Raw genomic sequence first — 18022 nt, 5'->3', positions numbered from 1 at the left:
TAGTTCATCACCACTGAATGTCGAGCTTAACCTGTGTGGAGGGTGTGTGGAATTAGTCAATCCATCTTCATTCGAATACGTTGAACTCACGGCGGCTGTCGCTGAGTCTATTCTTTTAGCCAGATGCTTACTGAACTCGAGCAGTTGCTGAAATGATTTAGGACCACATTCGGTGCAGCTTCCCGCTCTACACACGGACGGCTGCATCGATTCCATGTCCAAGGCAAGTGATCCAATCGGTCGGGCTGCGACTTGATCTTTGACTCGTTGGACGTAATCCATCCACCAACTTCTGCAGGTGAACGTTTCACGCATCTCCCGTAGCACTACGGGAATGTCGTGCGGATATGGTGTACATTCTCTACACCAGAACCAGATCCACGCTGATGATGGCTCCAGTTGCAGGCGGTTGCGTTTAAGTATACGCCGACCCCGTTTATCGGTCAGGACCCACCCGAGGTCGGTGAAGACACCGAGTGCAGCCTCCGTACATCTGTCATGATACTGCATAAGGTTATACAGTACAGTGGAGGGAATGAGGCATAGCTCAGTAGGCTTGGGTAGCAAGGGTCGCATGAAGAGTTGTAGAGTGCCCTTGGCAGCGAGACGCGTCTCATCTTCGAATCTGAAGGAATACGCAACGCAGAGCACCCGGAAGGGCTCCTTCGTCGCAAAGGCCATGAGTGCATCCTTCAATCCCTGCACCAGCTGATCCATCATGTACTTCTTGGCTGCGTCCAGGACTGCATGCACATCCTCCAGCCGCGTCAAAACCGGCTGGGCAACGGGATAACACATCCGTAGCAGATTCTCCAGTGTTCGACTGTCCTCTGTGACAGAAACTACTGGGATACTGAGCTGAGAGATCTGCGCAGGCTTTTCCGCAGGTAATGTGAACATGTCCTTGAAGACGGGGGACGCCTTGGAAAGAACAACTTTGTACACACGAAAGTCGACGCCATCAGATGAACGAATGATGATGTCGGCGTCCGCATCGTCAAAGGGATGTTTGGGGATGGTCGGTTCAGCTGTAACGTCGGACATAATTTGGTGAACTGGACGGGAAGGGATGTGACTGTAGGACTTGGGGCAGTATTAGATATCGATCGATGGCACTGAGAGAACGACTCTAGAGGCGAACAAGTACTAGGCGGACGGCGCTTCTATCAACGCGAGATCCCGGGCGTTGAAACGTTGAACATTAAAGTTCAGCGCTGAACTTTAATGGGTCCATATGCGTCCATGCAGATGACGTCGACATCTGTGTTGAAAATTAAATAATATCCATAACGCACTAGTACTGTCAGTGTACGTGCACACTGGTCTTGCACCCCGTTCGCGTGAACAAAGTCGCCAGTGCAGCCTATCTACCCAAATAACAGGGATGGGTACGAATTCGATCTACAGACTGCAGCAGGATAAGCCGAGACTCGTGAAGCAATCCTAAAGCAATCCGTCAGTGGCAGATCGACTCAGGAATTGAAGATATTGAGCATCGCAATTCAAGGTACAAACGGTGAGCGAGACTACAAGATCAGCCGGAAAATCGACGAAAGACACCAGTAATAATGTCATCGACACTAAAAACCGAGATCCAGATCCACCTTGAAAAAGTGCGGGTAGTGTGAATGAAAGCTCTTAGAATTCATAGGAGAAAAGAACGTACCTTCGAGATGATCTCCTCGACAGCCTGACCCAATGTATGGCCGACCTTTGCCACCCAGGCGAGATAACCGGCCAGTCGCAGGGAAGACCATCATCTCGATGCTCGTCGCAACGCTACCACAAGGCGAGCTCTGCAGAACAACGGCAACGTCTTTCACATCCTTACCGAACCACCGAACCACCTGCACATTGCTTGTCTGTGCGCTGTGCCTGTACGCGGTGGGTTCGGAACACCTGCACGTGAGGCACCCAATGTTGCTCAGCGAGTCCACGCTAATCCAGGTGCAGTCGCAATAGGCCAACAACTTAGCCACCACTTCCGTGCATCTGCGACTGTACCTGAGCAGCTTGAAGAGTCCGTCGACAGCGTCTTCAGCCCTGGTACGTAAGTCGGATCGCCGAACTCCATGGGCAGGCGTAGCCAGTGTCGCTAGTGTTGCGTAAGAAACTCAGAGCATGTTATTAACGTTATGTTTATAACGTGCTAGGTCCCAGAGGTTTTTGACATACTGCTTTTAACGTTTAAAACATGCGATCACGTGACACATTTCGGCGCACTGTTAGGCGGGACTCTAGCTATAGTGGTAGGGTCCGAAGAAATTAATTTAAATTAATTAAATTAATTCGAGAGAGGAGAAGAAGACATCTCTGTAGCATCATGCATTCAGAGTTTTGCTTAACCTCTTAGTTGATATGATTGCCCAAGCCCTCAGCTTGAATACACAGAACATTTTGCATCAATCTAACTGGAGACAGACAGGATCTATTCAAATGTTGTTGACTGCAGTTCTCGGGGACTTGCATCAGACATCAGACTCTGCACAGCTTATACTGCTGAGTAGAAAATTTCTATACACATAGACACATACTATAGACACAGTAATCAAAATTTTCTTCTCATCCTGTGGGTGAGGCCTGGAATATGTACTGTACATGCCAGTGCTGCATCATCAGCAATAAAGAGACAACTTCACACCATTGTATGCTCACCCATACTGCACCTCATCCTCAGGATATCCCCTTGGTAGACATGCAGTTCTTACATTGCATTGTGTATGATATACAGCTGATGGATAAGTGCCATAGTCAAGCAATCAGGCTGCAGCTGAATTTTGGGTGTCATGAGGTGCAGAGCATGGTGAACTGTTGCATCACTTTGTCTACTTCCAAAGCTTTCTCTGGTGTATACCATCAGTGTAAGCTCACCCGGAATTATATTTTACAGGATGCAAGTACACTGAGGCAGAAATAAATTGAGTAGAGTAGAATTCTTGCCAAGATGCACCAGTCTGCTTATGTCAGAGGTGCACCATATAAAGCACCCACCTTCCGAAGATAGTAGGTATTTCAAACTCCGCTAGGTCCAACTCCGCTAGGTCCTAGGTACCCTACCACTATAGCAAGAGTCCCTGTTAGGCTGCAGATTTCTCAGTATCTGGAGACTGCAGAAGGTTGAAAATGCACGAATGATATTATTCCCAGCCCGGTACACTACTCGAAGACCCCCTACACTACCAGTGGAACTCCCAGTTTACATCCAAAGAACCATTCTCTTCAAGATGACTATCCGAAGTGCCTTCGATGTTCTGTCTGTTCTCATGGGCCGCTGCGTTCACGTCGGAGGATCGCTGATGAGCATATCACAAAGATCCGGCTGTGACAGGTCTTCTTCCAACACAAAGACATTTTCATGGCATTTCTCAAGCGCAGGTTCCCGAGGTTTTGTCGAGCCACGGCTTATGAGATCATCATCGCAAGTTGCATGCAATTTCGGAGTGCCGGATTCATTCAAGTAAAGACGGAAGCGGTGTGCTCATCCCCCATTGATTTCCACACAATGGAATACAGCTTGGCAGTGAGGACCTATTAATATGTGGAGGTGAGGACATCACCAGGGATTTAAGAACTACATACACCGAGAATGTCAGCCTGAGGCATTGTCACAATGAATTTCCACCAGGTCACAACAGCTTGGCCCTCGTTCAGCGGAATGCTGAACGGATAATGGCCTGATGCATAAGTGCGAAAATGGCTTACAAGTTGTAGCAGAGCGTCAGGTCTGGTGGTAAACCGATGAGAGCTCGTGGCAAATCCCGGTACACCCTAGGGACTGGCGTGGGCCTATTCGGGCCTATGGGGACTTATTGACCTTTTTGACATAGCCATTTGGACCTCATGTTTTTAACATGTTTTTAACGTGTTTTTAACACGTTAAAAACATACATGTTTTAAACATGACAGTTTTACACGCAACACTAAGTGTCGCGCAGTTGACAGTGCGACGTCCTTCCACATATACCGACACGCAATAGCGTAGACACGTAGTGGCCCCTTCTCCGTTATGAGTGATAACGTCTTCTTGGCGCTGCTCGAGACGAAGTCATACTTCACGCCGACTTCATATACAGAGACCATGTCTTCCAGCCTTGTGTATTGCGGGTTCTCCACGGATAGCAGAATTGCAGGAGCATGCTTACAACGCAGCTATCCTCTGAGAGATGGTCCCTCGACAAATCCATCAGACGTCTCGTGTTGTGCGCCTCCAGGATGTCGATGATGGCGTCCATCGGCTCACCCTGCACCCCAGTCCCTGACGAGATGCCGAATGGAAGAACGTGATCAATATAGAAGTCACCTGGATCACATTGAATGACCAGAAACGGCTTGTGTGCGGGTTTGATGGGAAGATTGCGGAATGTGGAGTCGATGTCAAGACAAGCCGCCTGCGCACCAGCAGGTGCATTGACAATCTGACAAGTAAGTTAGCATTGTCTGCTGTAGACATGCTCTGGAATCCACCCGCACAAGTAGTGGGGAATAACCAAATGGTATCCCGCGCGCCGAGCATGTACCAAATGGCATCAACCTCCTGCGCACCGGGCAATGGTCTGACAGTGCGATCTCCCGCGCGCCGGACAATGATCGGAGAATGAACAGCAACCTCCTGCGCACCAGGCAATGATTGCAGAAGGAGATCTCCCGCGTGCCGGGCATTGATCTGAACTGCATGTCCCCTCGCACTGGGAAAGGATCGAGAAATTATTATAAAGGAACTCACGATTTCTGCGACCTTGGCTGCAGTGCCCCATTTGGTGGGGAAGTCGTCCGAGTTGATCTGGCTATTCACCGAGACTCCAAACTCGTCCTGATATGAGCAATTCTGCACGAGACGGAATTTTTTCGAACCAGCCTTTGGAACAACAGCAAGTGGAGAAGATACGAAGTAAGAGCCCAAGATATGCTCAACCTGAGCTTGCGAGTATGGACCAGTCATGCGGCCAAGAGAAACTTGCTCAGAGATATACTGGTGAATGAAATCGATGTGTTCAGCGCTGGAAGAATGATTGGGAGGAGCAAACGTGCGAAGGAGCGGAGCGAAATCACCAATGGGGAAACCGTAACGTAATTTGCGAGGCAAGAAGGGATAACACTGAAAGAGGCCGAGCGCGTGAAGAACCGACTCGAAGGCATCAGCGTCGTAAGGGGTAATGATACGCTCACGCTCCGAGACACCGCTTAGCCGCAGCGGCATGACCGTCGGAACCACAGAGGGAGCAGATGTGTCCGCTGTTTCCGGGACAGTACATACCGTGGCAGGGCATGCGACCGTGCTGGACATTCCAGGTGAGGCAGATCTCCGCACGCGTGGAGATGGCGAGGAGCTTCTTGTTCTCCCAAACGGTGAATGCGGGCTTGCCATTTGACATGGTCGATCACCCGCACTGACTGGCCCGATGTCCACTCTCGCCGCAGATGAGGCAGAGCATGCTCGTGGACGCAGATGCTCTGCTGTCACGAAAGGGCTTGGCAGTGGAGTCTGCCGCACCATCGCGGCGCGGGCGACGTGAATCGGGGGAGTGTGATGGTGTACGATACGGGGTTTGGGACGAACCGGCAATGGGAGCCGCAGGGATAGGAAGCGTGCCTCGAGTACCATTCTCGATGTGCTCCAGGCGGACTTTGAGAAAGTGATCGTTGTAGCTTTTCGAGTCAACGACGAAGGTCTTCTTCGTGAGGAAATATCCACGGCGCCCATCGATATCGAATGCGAGGATCACTGGGAAGATCCTGTTGAAATCGCTCTGCCCGGAAAGCCACATGTAGTGCTCCGAGAAACGCTTGACAATCTCATCATCGCAGATGGCCGGTAGGATCTCGAAGTAGTTGCGCCAAGCATCGCGCCACTCCTCCGGCTTCAGCGTCTGTTCATCGGGCCATTGGGCAATGTCGATCAACGCCCTCTTGATCCCTTTGCCGTCATGCATCTTACGATACTGAACCTGCTCCGGATGCTTGTGCATCTTGGTCATCACCTCAGAGGTGCACATGGAGAGCGGAAGATGGAAACCGTTCCTGAGAAGCGCGGGGAGTTCCTGAGGCGTCTCGATGACTCGGCCGGCAAAGAGGTCAGTTTTGATCTCTGAGTCTATGGTTATCAGCGCGTTTTCGCTACCCTTGCCTCCACTTCCTGCGGTAGCCTCTGCCCGAGGGCCAGTTCCGCTGCGCTTATCAACACCTGCGTTCCACAACTTCAGGGCGATGCCCCGAGAGTTTGGAGTCATCTTCATTACGTCCCGAAGTAACTGCAGGTTATCGGTATCATCTTCCGGCGTCCTGGGTCGCGAAGGCGCGCCTGCAGGCATTGCCGACGGTTCCTGGGAGTCTAACTGACCCGGAGATGCACCATCTGATCCATCCAGCATTCCCAGCTCCTCGTCATCGCTGACGCTATCTTCTCCGCCCTGTCTACGCACTGCCCTAGCAGCGTTCCGGGCCTGCCGCTCCCAGTTTTCCTGAAACAAGGCCAACTGGGCCGGGTTGGGCAGGCCCGCGGTGCTTCCACCTGATCCAGACCCATCGGGAACAAATGAAGACAAATCCTTACCGCCAACGCTCGGGGGAGGTCCTTGAGACGGCATCATTACAGATCGACAGAGATCGTGCGTGTGGAAAACACCAGAATGAAAAGAAGCGAGAGGCTGTAGGTGCAGGAGGAACAGACTGGCGCTTACGGCACCTATTCCTCCGCCTTCAGCCTCTCGCTTAGTAAGCACTAGTTTGACTTAGCGCTCGCGAGCTCGCTGCTAAGCCAAACTCCACTGGGCCCGACGAGTGTTCGGTTTGGTCTTGTTGTGTCCCTTCCGAAAATGGTATGTCTCCATTTCATTTTGAGGAGATCTTGTACGACATATTCTCGACTCAGTTCCCCTATTCCTAGTCATACGATTTCGTCACTTCCTGACCCTCTGACAAGTCACCCGCTACATATGACGACTCGTCCTTATTCCCATCGAGATTCTGACTCTACGTAGCATCGATCCCACGGCTCGGCTTGTCTCTCGCTGACTACACTTATCTCTGTACTGACTCAGACCGATTGTACTGTACGAGTATTTAAGTAGGCTGAGAACGACGAATACACCAGAATTCTCTCGCCCCGTTTCGCAGTCTCACTGGTCTGAGCTCCGTAAGAAATAGGGCAATACCACACTTGATCAAGTGAGGGGTTACCTGCAGCAGCCTCATACTTCGAGACAGGACTCTCGCTGTTGATCGAGCTTCACTCTCCTCAGCTAATATCTTTCTGTCGACACTGTTCTTGACATTGCCGTTCTCCCGTTGACGTTCACCCCCCCCTTCGCACTCAGTGGTACACCATTTATTGTAGTACTACACCTTCCTATTTCGTACTAAGTGCGCTGCTATGGATCCTCAGGCTCAGCTCGCCGCACTTCCTGCTGGCCTTCCCGAGGACACCTATCACGCTCTCGAGGCAATCCTTCATGATCTTGACCACTGCGTTACTCACGCTCAGGCCCCAGCCCTTTCTGCCAACGATATCCGCATTGCCCTCGAACACGGTTTTGCGAACACCCAATTCAATCTCCCTCCGGCACATTTTACTCTCCCGCCTGCTCCTCCTCCGCCACCTGTTTCTGTGCATCCCGGCCAATTCAAGGTCGACCTCGCACATTTCCACAGCAAGGATAGCGACGATCTTGGTGCTTGGCTGACGTTGATCGAGGATTACCTCCGAGGTCAGCACATTCCCGAGGTGGATTGGCCGTTACAAGTCCCGATGCTGTTCCGTGGTGAGGCTCAGCATTGGTACGTTGCACAGAAGAAGAAGATCGGGCGCGGCTTTACCTGGGCTGAGTTGCGAAAGGCTCTGACAGACAAGTTCGATACACCGTTGCGTGTTGAGACTCTGCGCAATGAGCTGCGTTCTGTTCCTTAGAAAGGGAACCTTACTTGATATGCTGTCGCTTTCCGCGACCTCGAGACTCAGATTCCTGAGGTTGACATAACGTTTGGTGACCGCTTGTCGAATTTTCTCAGCCGTCTTCCAGTCGAGTTTGCAAAGGACATCCGCTGCGACAAGCCGAAGAATGTCAAGGAGATGTATTTTTCGGCGCGCGAGATCGAACGCCTCTCAAACCTTCATCATGTCCCTGCGCAGCATCAGAACAACACGAACGGTTTCCGCAAGAAGACGAAAGGGTTTACTCACTGTCTTTTTTCATCATCTTCGTCTTCTCTGTCTGCCGCATCATCCTCACCTTTGGCTCCTCCTACGTCTTCGTCACCATCTACTGGTCCAGTTCCGATGGACCTTGATGCGATGGAACAGCCACCGCCACTGAAGATGAAGGATCGGGTTAGCCGTGTACGTTGCTTTAACTGCAATGGCCTTGGCCATTATAGCCAAAATTGTCGCTTACCTCGGAAACGTCGTCCTCCGCAGGAGTTGAACCTCTTCGAGGGAAGCGAGCCCCCGCTGTTCACTGATTGCTGCGAGGAACCGTTGGAGTTATCAGTGCTTGGTCTATCCGATGACGCACCTGAACCTCATTTATTGCCCACCTATGCTGTCCAGCTCGCTCCCAGTGTCAATGCGAAGCCTCTTCAGCTCGCGTCGGCCATTATTAATACTGGTGCCGCCTACTGCTATATCAAGCCGTCAGTTGTCAGAAGGGCTAATCTTACGACGTACCCTATGACAGCTCATTCTGTTCGCGGTGCGGGTGCCACTACCACGTCAGCTTGGGCTCATTTCACCATCAAAATCGGGGGTTGGCAGAAGCCGATTTGCGCATTCATTTTGGACACCGATACACTGCGCTTCGACATGGTTATCGGCCAAGAATGGCTGCAGAAGTATAATGCGCAGCCTGATTGGGCTACGCACTCTTGGTTCTTGATGGATCCGCGTACTTGTCAGGTTGTACGGCTGCATGCCATGACTGTACAGCAGCCTCTTCCCCTGCCGCGCATCGCTGGAGTCACTGCATCAAACCGTTGGGCTTCTCTTGTAGCTGCCCCGTTGGAGTTGTACTCGTTAGCTGAAGAACCTGTAACTGAGTCTCCGCAGGAAACCTCTGGCCGCAAATCCCCACTAGCGAAGATCAAATCGTTTGGTGCGTGCTTGCATGCGCGTATGAAGGCAAAGTTTCCATGGTTATTTCGTACGAAGCTTGGTGCACCACCGGCAGGTCGATGTGAACATGTCATCGATGTGACTGGAACACGACCAATTCGTGCGCATGGGCGTCCTTTATCACCACCGGAGCACGAGGAGGTTCGGAAGTTTGTTGACGAAGGTCTGCGGGATGGAATTATTGAACCGAGCAAGTCTCCGTGGTCCGCGCCATTGATTCTCATTCGGAAGAAGGACGGGAAAATGCGGGTATGTGTTGATTTCCGTCAGCTTAATAACTTCACTGTACGGAATGCTTACCCTCTTCCTCGTATCGATGATTCCTATCAAAATCTTTGTGGCGCGCATTTCTTCACGACCCTTGACTTGCGATCCGGTTACTGGCAGATCCCACTCAGTGCTGCATCACGCCCGCTGACCGCGTTTGCTACGCGTTTCGGCCACTATCAGTTTCGCGTTATGCCTCTTGGCCTCTGCAATGCACCTGCGACTTTCCAGAACTTTATGAACGACCTCCTTCGTTCGCATCTTGATCGCTGCATAATGGTCTACCTTGATGACATCATCATCTACTCACCGAACCTTCCGCAGCATCTCACTGATGTCGACTGGGTCCTCACCCGTCTTGGTCACCAGGGTCTGATCCTACACGAGGACAAATGTCAGTGGGTTCAAACCGAGTTGACTTATCTCGGGCACATTGTTTTTATTGCCGGTGTCCATCCGAATCCAGAGAAAGTCCAGGCCATCACTGAATGGCCACGTCCCAATAACGTTACTCGTCTTCGCGGTTTCCTCAATCTTACTGGCTACTACCGCCGTTTCATGAAAGGGTTTGCGAAGATTGCTGGGCCAATGTACGATGTATTGAAGGGCAATCCCCAGAAGCGTGCTGAAATTAAATGGTCAGCCCCTTGCGAACAGGCTTTTGTCGCTTTGAAATCGCGACTTACCTCTGCTCCTCTTCTCAGTTACCCATCACCTTGGTGTCTCTTCGTTCTCGATGTTGATGCTTCGGGCCATGCTATTGGTGGTATCCTCCATCAATCGCAAAATGATTTTCCCAAGGGGGAGGGAGATCGCTCACACTTCGCATTCAAGGAGTCTGATCTTCGGCCGATTGCTTTTGAATCATGTCGTATGACCCCGACTGAGCAGCGGTACTCCACACAGGAGCGCGAAATGCTTGTGATTGATCACTGTTTGCAGAAATGGCGAAGCTACGTTGAAGGCTCACCTGTTGTTGTGCGTTCCGACCATGAATCTTTGAAGTACTTCTTGTCGCAGAAACATTTGGGTCGCCATCTTGCCCGTTTCGCTGATAACATCGCACACTTTGATGTGCTAATCCGGTACCACCCCGGTCGTAATCCGCTTGCCGCTGATGCATTGTCCCGTCGTGATGGCCAAGCTGATGTTCCAGACTACGAGGCCTCTGGCCCATTGTTTGTGAACCCGATGGAGCCAGCAGTGGACCATGATAGGTCAGCGCTTTTCGAGACTTTGAAGAAATGGAGAGAAGACTTACTTCGAGATGTTAGTGCTGAGCCGAGTCGTCGCGGCTTCCTCGTCCGCGATGGTGCACTCTTTCACTCTGTTGACCTTGGTCAGGGCGAAGTCTTCTTGCCAGTTCCGGTGAACCTTGACGAGGCCTTGCGGGTCATTCGGGAGGTATACACCGACCTCGGACATCTCGGTGTTCGTGCGGTTGCGGAAGCATTGAAGTCGCGTGTATGGCTGCCAATTGTCACTGAGTTAGTCGAATTCGTTATCCGTCGCTGCGATGCTTGCCAGTTCACGCAGCGCGAGGCTCCACCTGCCCAGCCGTTGCACCCACTTCCTCGTACGGATGTCTTTGATCGTTGGGCTTTCGACTTTATAGGTCCCCTGGTGAAATTGAAAGAAGGAAATGAGTATATTCTTACCGCCATGGATCACGGCACCGATTTTGCCTACGCGACTGCAATTCCACGCCATTCTCATATTGCTGTCATCGCGTTGCTGCGCCGCCTTATCACGACCCATGGGAAGCCTTCCACCATCCTCACGGATAATGGAGAGGAATTTCTGTCGTATCCTTTTCAGAATTATCTTCAGTGATTAGGAATTCAGCACTTACACACCTCGCCATACCATCCGCAGACGAATGGCCGCCTCGAGAAGTTTAACGATATGCTGGTACAGACGTTAGCGCGTTATACGGCTCCCAACCGACAGGACAAATGGGATCAATACTTACCGGATGCACTTCTTGCGCAGCGCGTGCACGTCAGTTGGAGCCATGACGCGTCACCTTTCTTCCTTGCGTTTGGTCGTCAGCCCCGTCTTCCGCACGAAACGACTTACGACCTTCTTCGGGCGCCACCGACCGATGCGGAGATCATGACATTGCAAAACTGTCGTCTTGAGCATGTTCAGAACCTTGAGAGGTTCTGAACCGAGGTGAACACGCGCACCTTGCGCCGCTTGCAGGACGAGGCGCGCCGCCGTGAGGGTACTTATCACGAACGCGTGCTCGGGATTGGCGATTATGTCCTTCGACATTCGGAGAACCCGACAAAACTCCATCCACGCTGGGACCGACCCTTCATCGTTCACGATGTCACTGACCGGAACGTTTATCAGCTCCGCACACGAAATGGCTACATCCTTCGTACCTTGTACAATGCTGCCCGTTTGAAACGTTATCACCCGTCGAATCTGGATCCCGAGTTATGGTACTCCTCTGCCGACCTTCAGCATCGCGACGCCCGAGCGCGAATGCAACGCCAACTCGACACCAGTCTCGGTCGCGCTGGCACCTCTCACGATGCCTAAAAAAATGGTGTCAGCTCTTTTAACGCATGACCTACCTTCTCTTATTGTCTTCTGTCTCCTTGGTTGTCAGTATTCATCGTTTATCTTGCCGGAGCAAGGTTCTTGTACGAGGGGATGGTGTTGGGCCCGACGACGTGTTCGGTTTGGTCTTGTTGTGTCCCTTCCAAAAATGGTATGTCTCCATTTCATTTTGAGGAGATCTTGTACGACATATTCTCGACTCAGTTCCCCTATTCCTAGTCATACGATTTCATCACTTCCTGACCCTCTGACAAGTCACCCGCTACGTATGATGACTCGTCCTTATTCCCATCGAGATTCTGACTCTACGTAGCATCGATCCCACGGCTCGGCTTGTCTCTCGCTGACTACACTTATCTCTGTACTGACTCAGACCGATTGTACTGTACGAGTATTTAAGTAGGCTGAGAACAACGAATACACCAGAATTCTCTCGCCCCGTTTCGCAGTCTCACTGGTCTGAGCTCCGTAAGAAATAGGGCAATACCACAGAAGGCGGGCGACACGTGTTTCGCTCTGGAGGTCTGTGCGCACTTCCCCTAAGTAGGAAGCAAGTGCGGACAGGTCCCCTCACCTCCTTCCTCTCTACACATCGCCCGCTCCCATCCCGGCCTCGCTTTTTTCTATACCTACTCATCTCCGATCCCCTTGATCATCATGACCGGCTCCATCGCTCCCACAGGTGCAGCCAACAAAAACACATCCACAATCCAGCCCGGATCGGGCTCCGGCGGCACCAATCTCCCAGGGTCGACGCCCCTGACTACCGAGGAGAAGAAGACCGAGAATTTGGCGAGAATCGCTCGCAACCTCCTCTTGCAGCAGCGCAGAGGCACGCAGGAGATGAACATTCCCGCTGACGAACCCCTTCTTTATACTATCTCCCGTCCTTCTACTCCCACCTCTTCCGTATCTTCCACTCCCATTTCCGCAGCTCCTAACGTAGTAGGACTTCTTTTGGCCTTTTCCCAATTCTCCCCCGGCTCGCAAAAGAAACTACAGACCCTCATCAATACGTCCTTACCTACAGCAGATAGTACTCTCCCCGACTCAGTCCCTAAATTACTCTTCTCCATTGAACGCGAGCGCCTGTCATCTTCTACTTCCCACGCACAGAGTTTTGGCATTCATCCTTTTATTCTCAACCTCGGACAAAACTGAGTACACATTCCCCTATCGCTATTTACCACTTCCTCCACGAACAAATTACATAATAACTCTACCTCCATCAAGCAGAACATCGTCTACAATTCCAGCGGTACGAAGTGCCACCTGATCGATCTAACCCAATTCCAGGCAGAGTCCGAAATGGATGTCGCGGACTGGCATGAAGCATGGAACTGATACATTCCCTTCCTCCGTACTCACTCTGATACAGCTGTGGCTCAGCAATGGGAGGAACATTACCAGTTCCTATCGAAACAAGATGATTTCAAGCGTGACTTCCACGCTATTCTTACCTTCGACATCAAACAGCGAACTCGCTACTCGATCGCGCCTGAGGCACACAATGAGGACGCGTATCAGTGGCACTTCGAAGCGGTCAAACTTGAGGACCTGCGATCTCAGATTCTAGCCGACAAACAAGCAACGCGCCCGCAATACTCGGCGCCCGACAGGAACACCAATAGGAGCGGCTGAGCATACGAGCTGTATGATTGTGATGCCCGCCGTAATCCGCAGAATATCTCCACCGACAAACCTCCCTTTCGAGAGGGCAAGGGAGCCGATTCCGGGTCCACTCCCCTCTGCCTCTGCTGTCGCCGGCCCGGCCACAAGTTCTCTCAATGCACGGAAACGACAATGGCGCAAGGAGTCGACACGCTCTCGAGATATCTCAACAACAAGCTCGTACTCCGTTCCAACTCAGCCCCTCTCTGCATCACCTTCCAACTCAATTCCGCCAAGCACATCTGCAAACAGCACCATCCTGAACAACATGTCTGTTCTTTCTGCGGCTCCTCCGAGCACGGAGCCTGTGCGAGAAAATGCACCTAATGAGGGCGACGTGACCCTCCTTCTTGGCGTGCGGCTACGTCTTCTTGATGACTTTGAGGAGTGGTATCCCCCTCCTGATCTCTCTGCTCCCAACAAGCCTCATGTGTACTTCAATGATCTGCGATTTGAGCCCTCTGCATTTGACAATGACCCCGATTTCTCCCTCATCCTGACTCCATATTCCGCGCCCGCATTCAAGCGCTATCTTGAAGATGCCGGCCTCCTCACGCAATATCCTGAACTATGCTTCAAACTCACGCACGGCTTTCCACTCGGCAATCTCGCCCCCATTCCCGAATCATTTACTCCCAACAACCTCCCTAGCTTGCACATCCACGCCGAAGTCATTGCAGAGTACATATCTGAAGAACTCGCTCTTGGCCGCTTCATGGGCCCATTCACACGAGCACAACTCGAGGCCAAGATTGGGCCATTCCGTTCATCCCCTCTCCAAGTCGCGACGAAAGTCGGTGCATGTGGTGAACCGGACAAATTTCGCATCTGCCGCCATCTCTCATACAAGGGCACAGTGGGCCAATCGGTCAATGATGAGATTGATGTGAAAGACTATCCCACGCGATGGGGGAAAGCCACCGACGTTGCAGAAATTGTACGTCTCCGATAACATCTCCTCTCTCTTATCCTCTCTCCTCTCTCCTCTCTCTCCTCTCTCCTCTCTCTCCTCTCTCCTCTCTCCTCTCTCCTCTCTCCTCTCTCCTCTCTCCTCTCTCCTCTCTCTCCTCTCTCCTCTCTCTCCTCTCTCCTCTCTCTCCTCTCTCCTCTCTCCTCTCTCCTCTCTCTCCTCTCTCCTCTCTCTCCTCTCTCTCCTCTCTCTCCTCTCTCCTCTCTCTCCTCTCTCCTCTCTCTCCTCTCTCCTCTCTCTCCTCTCTCCTCTCTCTCCTCTCTCCTCTCTCTCCTCTCTCCTCTCTCTCCTCTCTCCTCTCTCTCCTTCCTTCTCTTTCTCCTTCTCCTCTCCCTTATCTCTCCCCTTTCCTCCCCTCTCTCACACAAGTGTATCCCGAGCAGATCCCCTCACATGCACTTCATATTGGGGTACTCTCTCAACATGCACAACTCTCGCATACGTCATCCCATGCGCATCCTCCCGTACGCACTATCTCACTCTCACCATCTCATACGCGTACATGTCCCCGCACACTCCCATCACCTCACATCCTCCCAGGCACTTCTCCGCCTTTCTCGGACTATTTTTTTTCAACTCTCTTGCAAAATGATGGACGCGCTTCGCCGGAGATGATGAGTTGTTCTCGGGGGGGTTCACACCCCTCCAGACACTCACCAGATCCTCGCTCGAAGTGCACGTCACTCTCGCAAGGGACCACGACCCATCACTTGGGTCGTTACCATTCTTTCTCTCACCCATATGTCCATCCGCTGAGACATGCTCACGGGTTCACATGGATATCTCTCAGATCTCAGCGGCGCCACTTGACACGCAGGTTGCCACGCTGGACATAGCAGGTGCATACCACACGATCCCGGTCAAACCAGACCACAAACGCTTCCTCATCGTCCTCTTTCGAGGATTTTTCTACGTTGATCATAATGTACCTTTCGGCCTCGCTTCTGCTTCGGGCCTCCAAGGCGAGGTCGCAGACGCCACCGTCGATATATGGGAATCTCTCGAGGTACTCCCAGTTGTCAAATGGGTTGACGACTTTGCTCTCTTCCGCTCTCCGTGTGAGATCGGATCTTTCACAAGCAGTGGCTTCCACTACCGCTATGATCTCACTCACGCTAAGGAACTTATCGCTCCGCTATGCATCCCATGGCACTTGACGAAAGGCCAAGAGTTTGCGGACTCATTTGATTATGTCGGTTTCCACTGGGATATCGTGTCACGTACCATCTCTCTCCCCGAGCGCAAACGACTTAAATACCACGCTCACCTCCTTCTCTTCCTCCAGACCTACGAAAACTCGCAGGTATCGAAAAAAGAAGCACAGCGGCTCATCGGGAAACTCTCTCACATCACGTTTGTATACCTACACGGTCGCTCATACATGAGCAACTTATTCATCTGGCTTCGCACATTCAACAACGACTTCGCCCCGCGCTACATGCGCTCTTCCATCATCTCCGATCTCAAATGGTGGCTGTCCACCCTCATGACTGCCTCCACACCTCGCTCACTATCCCCTCGTGGATCTACTCGTGATTATGGCATCTGGGTGGATGCCTCGACGAGCACAGGCATCGGTGTCATATGGAACAGCTACTGGGATGCTTGGCACTCCGTCGAGGGCTGGAAAGTACCCGGTCGAGACATCGGATGGCTCAAGGGCATTGCAGCTGAGATCGCCATACTCATCGCATACCAACTGGGCATCCGAGATGCCAACATCCTCATCCGGAGTGACAATGATGGCATCATTGGCACCTTTCAGAAGGGTCGCTCCAACAACATGGAGACTAATCTCTGCATTCGCCGCTCCGAAGAGATCTTTCGCACGACTGGACTATCAATTTCCCTTATCTACATCAATACAAAAGATAACCTCGCGGACCCCGTATCGCGGGGGATCTATCCCGCTGACTCTTTTCATCTCCCTCTTTCCATCTCTCTCCCAGCCGCCATCTCTCCCTGGTTCTCCCATGCATGAATCCTCTCCCATCTCCAAGCTCCTCCGCGATGTAGACATAGATGCGGAAGCAGCAGCTTTCTTTGCCCAGATCAACTCCAACATCTGACACGTTGCCACACTCCCACCACCTGGTGGACGCGTTCGTCTCCCTCGTCGCCCATTACCGCAGAATCACATCACATCTTCTTCACACCGTCCCTCCGTCCTCGCCAGCGACCGTGTCCTACTCTGGACCACCCCTCACTCTCATTCCTTTCAACTCGCACTCGAGCGCCTCCTCCCCTCTGCTGCAATTCTCAGACTCTTCCAAGTCATGCTCTGTTCACTTGATGAATCCACGTGTAGCAACTATGGGGCGGGCCTTCTATGTTTCATGCAATACTGTGACCAGCACGCCATTGGCAAGTCACAGTGCAAGCCGGCATCGGAGTCACTCCTCGCAGCATTCGCAGCCTCTGCCGCGGGCATGATCTCGGATAAAACTCTCTCCAACTGGCTCGCCGGTCTCCATTACTGGCACACAGTCAATGGTGCAGCATGGCATGGACGCGACATGCTACGCCATGTCCGACGAGGTGTTGCGAAGCTTGTCCCTCCTGACTCGAAACGCGCAAAATGGCCACCAGTCACCATTGAAGCCCTCACAGCCCTGAAAGACGGGCTCAATCTCTCGAATGCTTTTGATGCAGCCGTTTGGGCTATAGCGAGCATCGCGTTCTGGTGCTGCTGTCAGTATGTCCTCCTCTCTCACTCCCTTCATTCTCCCTTTCCTCTCCTCTCTCCCACATCACCCGCGGACTTTACCGCCCCGATACTTACACCTCTCACACAGTCTGGGGGAGCTGGTCATTCCGAGCACCAACCTGTTCGACGCTCTCAAACACGTATCACGCCTCGCCCTTCCAGTCACGTTCGGTCATCTCACCAATGGCGTGGACTATGCCACCTTCCATATACCATGGACAAAGACCACCTTACAGGACGGTGCCGATATCTCCATCACTGCGCGCAGTCACTCCACTTGTTCTCTCGCGGTGCTTCATCATCACCTTGCATGCAACATCGAGATTTCCGCGTCTGCACCCCTCTTTGTGTTCGAGACGGCGGCTGGCGGCTGATCCCCCATGATCAAGCCATGGTTCATGCACCGCTGCAACACCATCTGGGTTGCGGCCGGCTTCCCCGACATGCCTGGTCATGCATTTCGCATCGGGGGTACCACGGAACTACTCTTGCAAGGGGTGAACCTGGATGTTGTTGCCACGCAAGGCCGCTGGAAGTCCCAGGCTTTCCTCGAGTATTGGCGTAGAATCGAAGCAATCCTCCCACTCTTCATCTCCACTGCAGCAAACTCTTCTCGTGCCCTTCATCTTGGCCCTTCGATGGATGCTTTTTCTCGCCGTCACCATCTTGCCTCGTGCACCTCTACCTCATCAACACTTCCTCTTCTTCTCGCACGTTGTATTCCTTTGTATCT

The 18022-nt window shown here is 52.2% G+C and overlaps 4 protein-coding genes across 4 annotated transcripts; 1 reads left to right on the top strand and 3 right to left on the bottom strand.

Annotated features, from left to right (window-relative positions):
• Positions 1–7: 7 nt before the first annotated feature.
• Positions 8–1044, bottom strand: SCP_0303380 (hypothetical protein; the record flags this gene model as incomplete). Its single annotated transcript, XM_027755735.1, has 2 exons — positions 8–31; positions 91–1044. 2 exons carry the CDS (start codon positions 1042–1044, stop codon positions 8–10), a joined length of 978 nt encoding a protein of 325 aa, XP_027611536.1.
• A 2409-nt stretch (positions 1045–3453) lies between these two features.
• Positions 3454–5197, bottom strand: SCP_0303370 (hypothetical protein; the record flags this gene model as incomplete). Its single annotated transcript, XM_027755734.1, has 4 exons — positions 3454–3528; positions 3580–3594; positions 4143–4415; positions 4724–5197. The coding sequence occupies 4 exons, from the start codon at positions 5195–5197 to the stop codon at positions 3454–3456; spliced, it is 837 nt and encodes a 278-aa protein (XP_027611535.1).
• Positions 5198–5378: 181 nt separating this feature from the next.
• Positions 5379–6587, bottom strand: SCP_0303360 (hypothetical protein; the record flags this gene model as incomplete). Its single annotated transcript, XM_027755733.1, has 1 exon — positions 5379–6587. The coding sequence occupies one exon, from the start codon at positions 6585–6587 to the stop codon at positions 5379–5381; it is 1209 nt and encodes a 402-aa protein (XP_027611534.1).
• Positions 6588–7369: 782 nt separating this feature from the next.
• SCP_0303350 (hypothetical protein) lies at positions 7370–17663 on the top strand (the record flags this gene model as incomplete). The annotated part of the gene is made up of 6 exons (XM_027755732.1): positions 7370–7894; positions 7955–11199; positions 13625–14549; positions 15373–16547; positions 16891–17277; positions 17378–17663. The coding sequence occupies 6 exons, from the start codon at positions 7370–7372 to the stop codon at positions 17661–17663; spliced, it is 6543 nt and encodes a 2180-aa protein (XP_027611533.1).
• Positions 17664–18022: the final 359 nt, after the last annotated feature.

The sequence above is a fragment of the Sparassis crispa genome (assembly GCF_003851025.1).
Source record: "Sparassis crispa DNA, contig_000002F, whole genome shotgun sequence".
Classification (NCBI taxonomy): Eukaryota; Fungi; Basidiomycota; class Agaricomycetes; order Polyporales; family Sparassidaceae; genus Sparassis; species Sparassis crispa.
The sequence above is the reverse complement of the archived record's forward strand: the minus strand, read 5'-3'. Positions and strand labels throughout refer to the sequence as shown.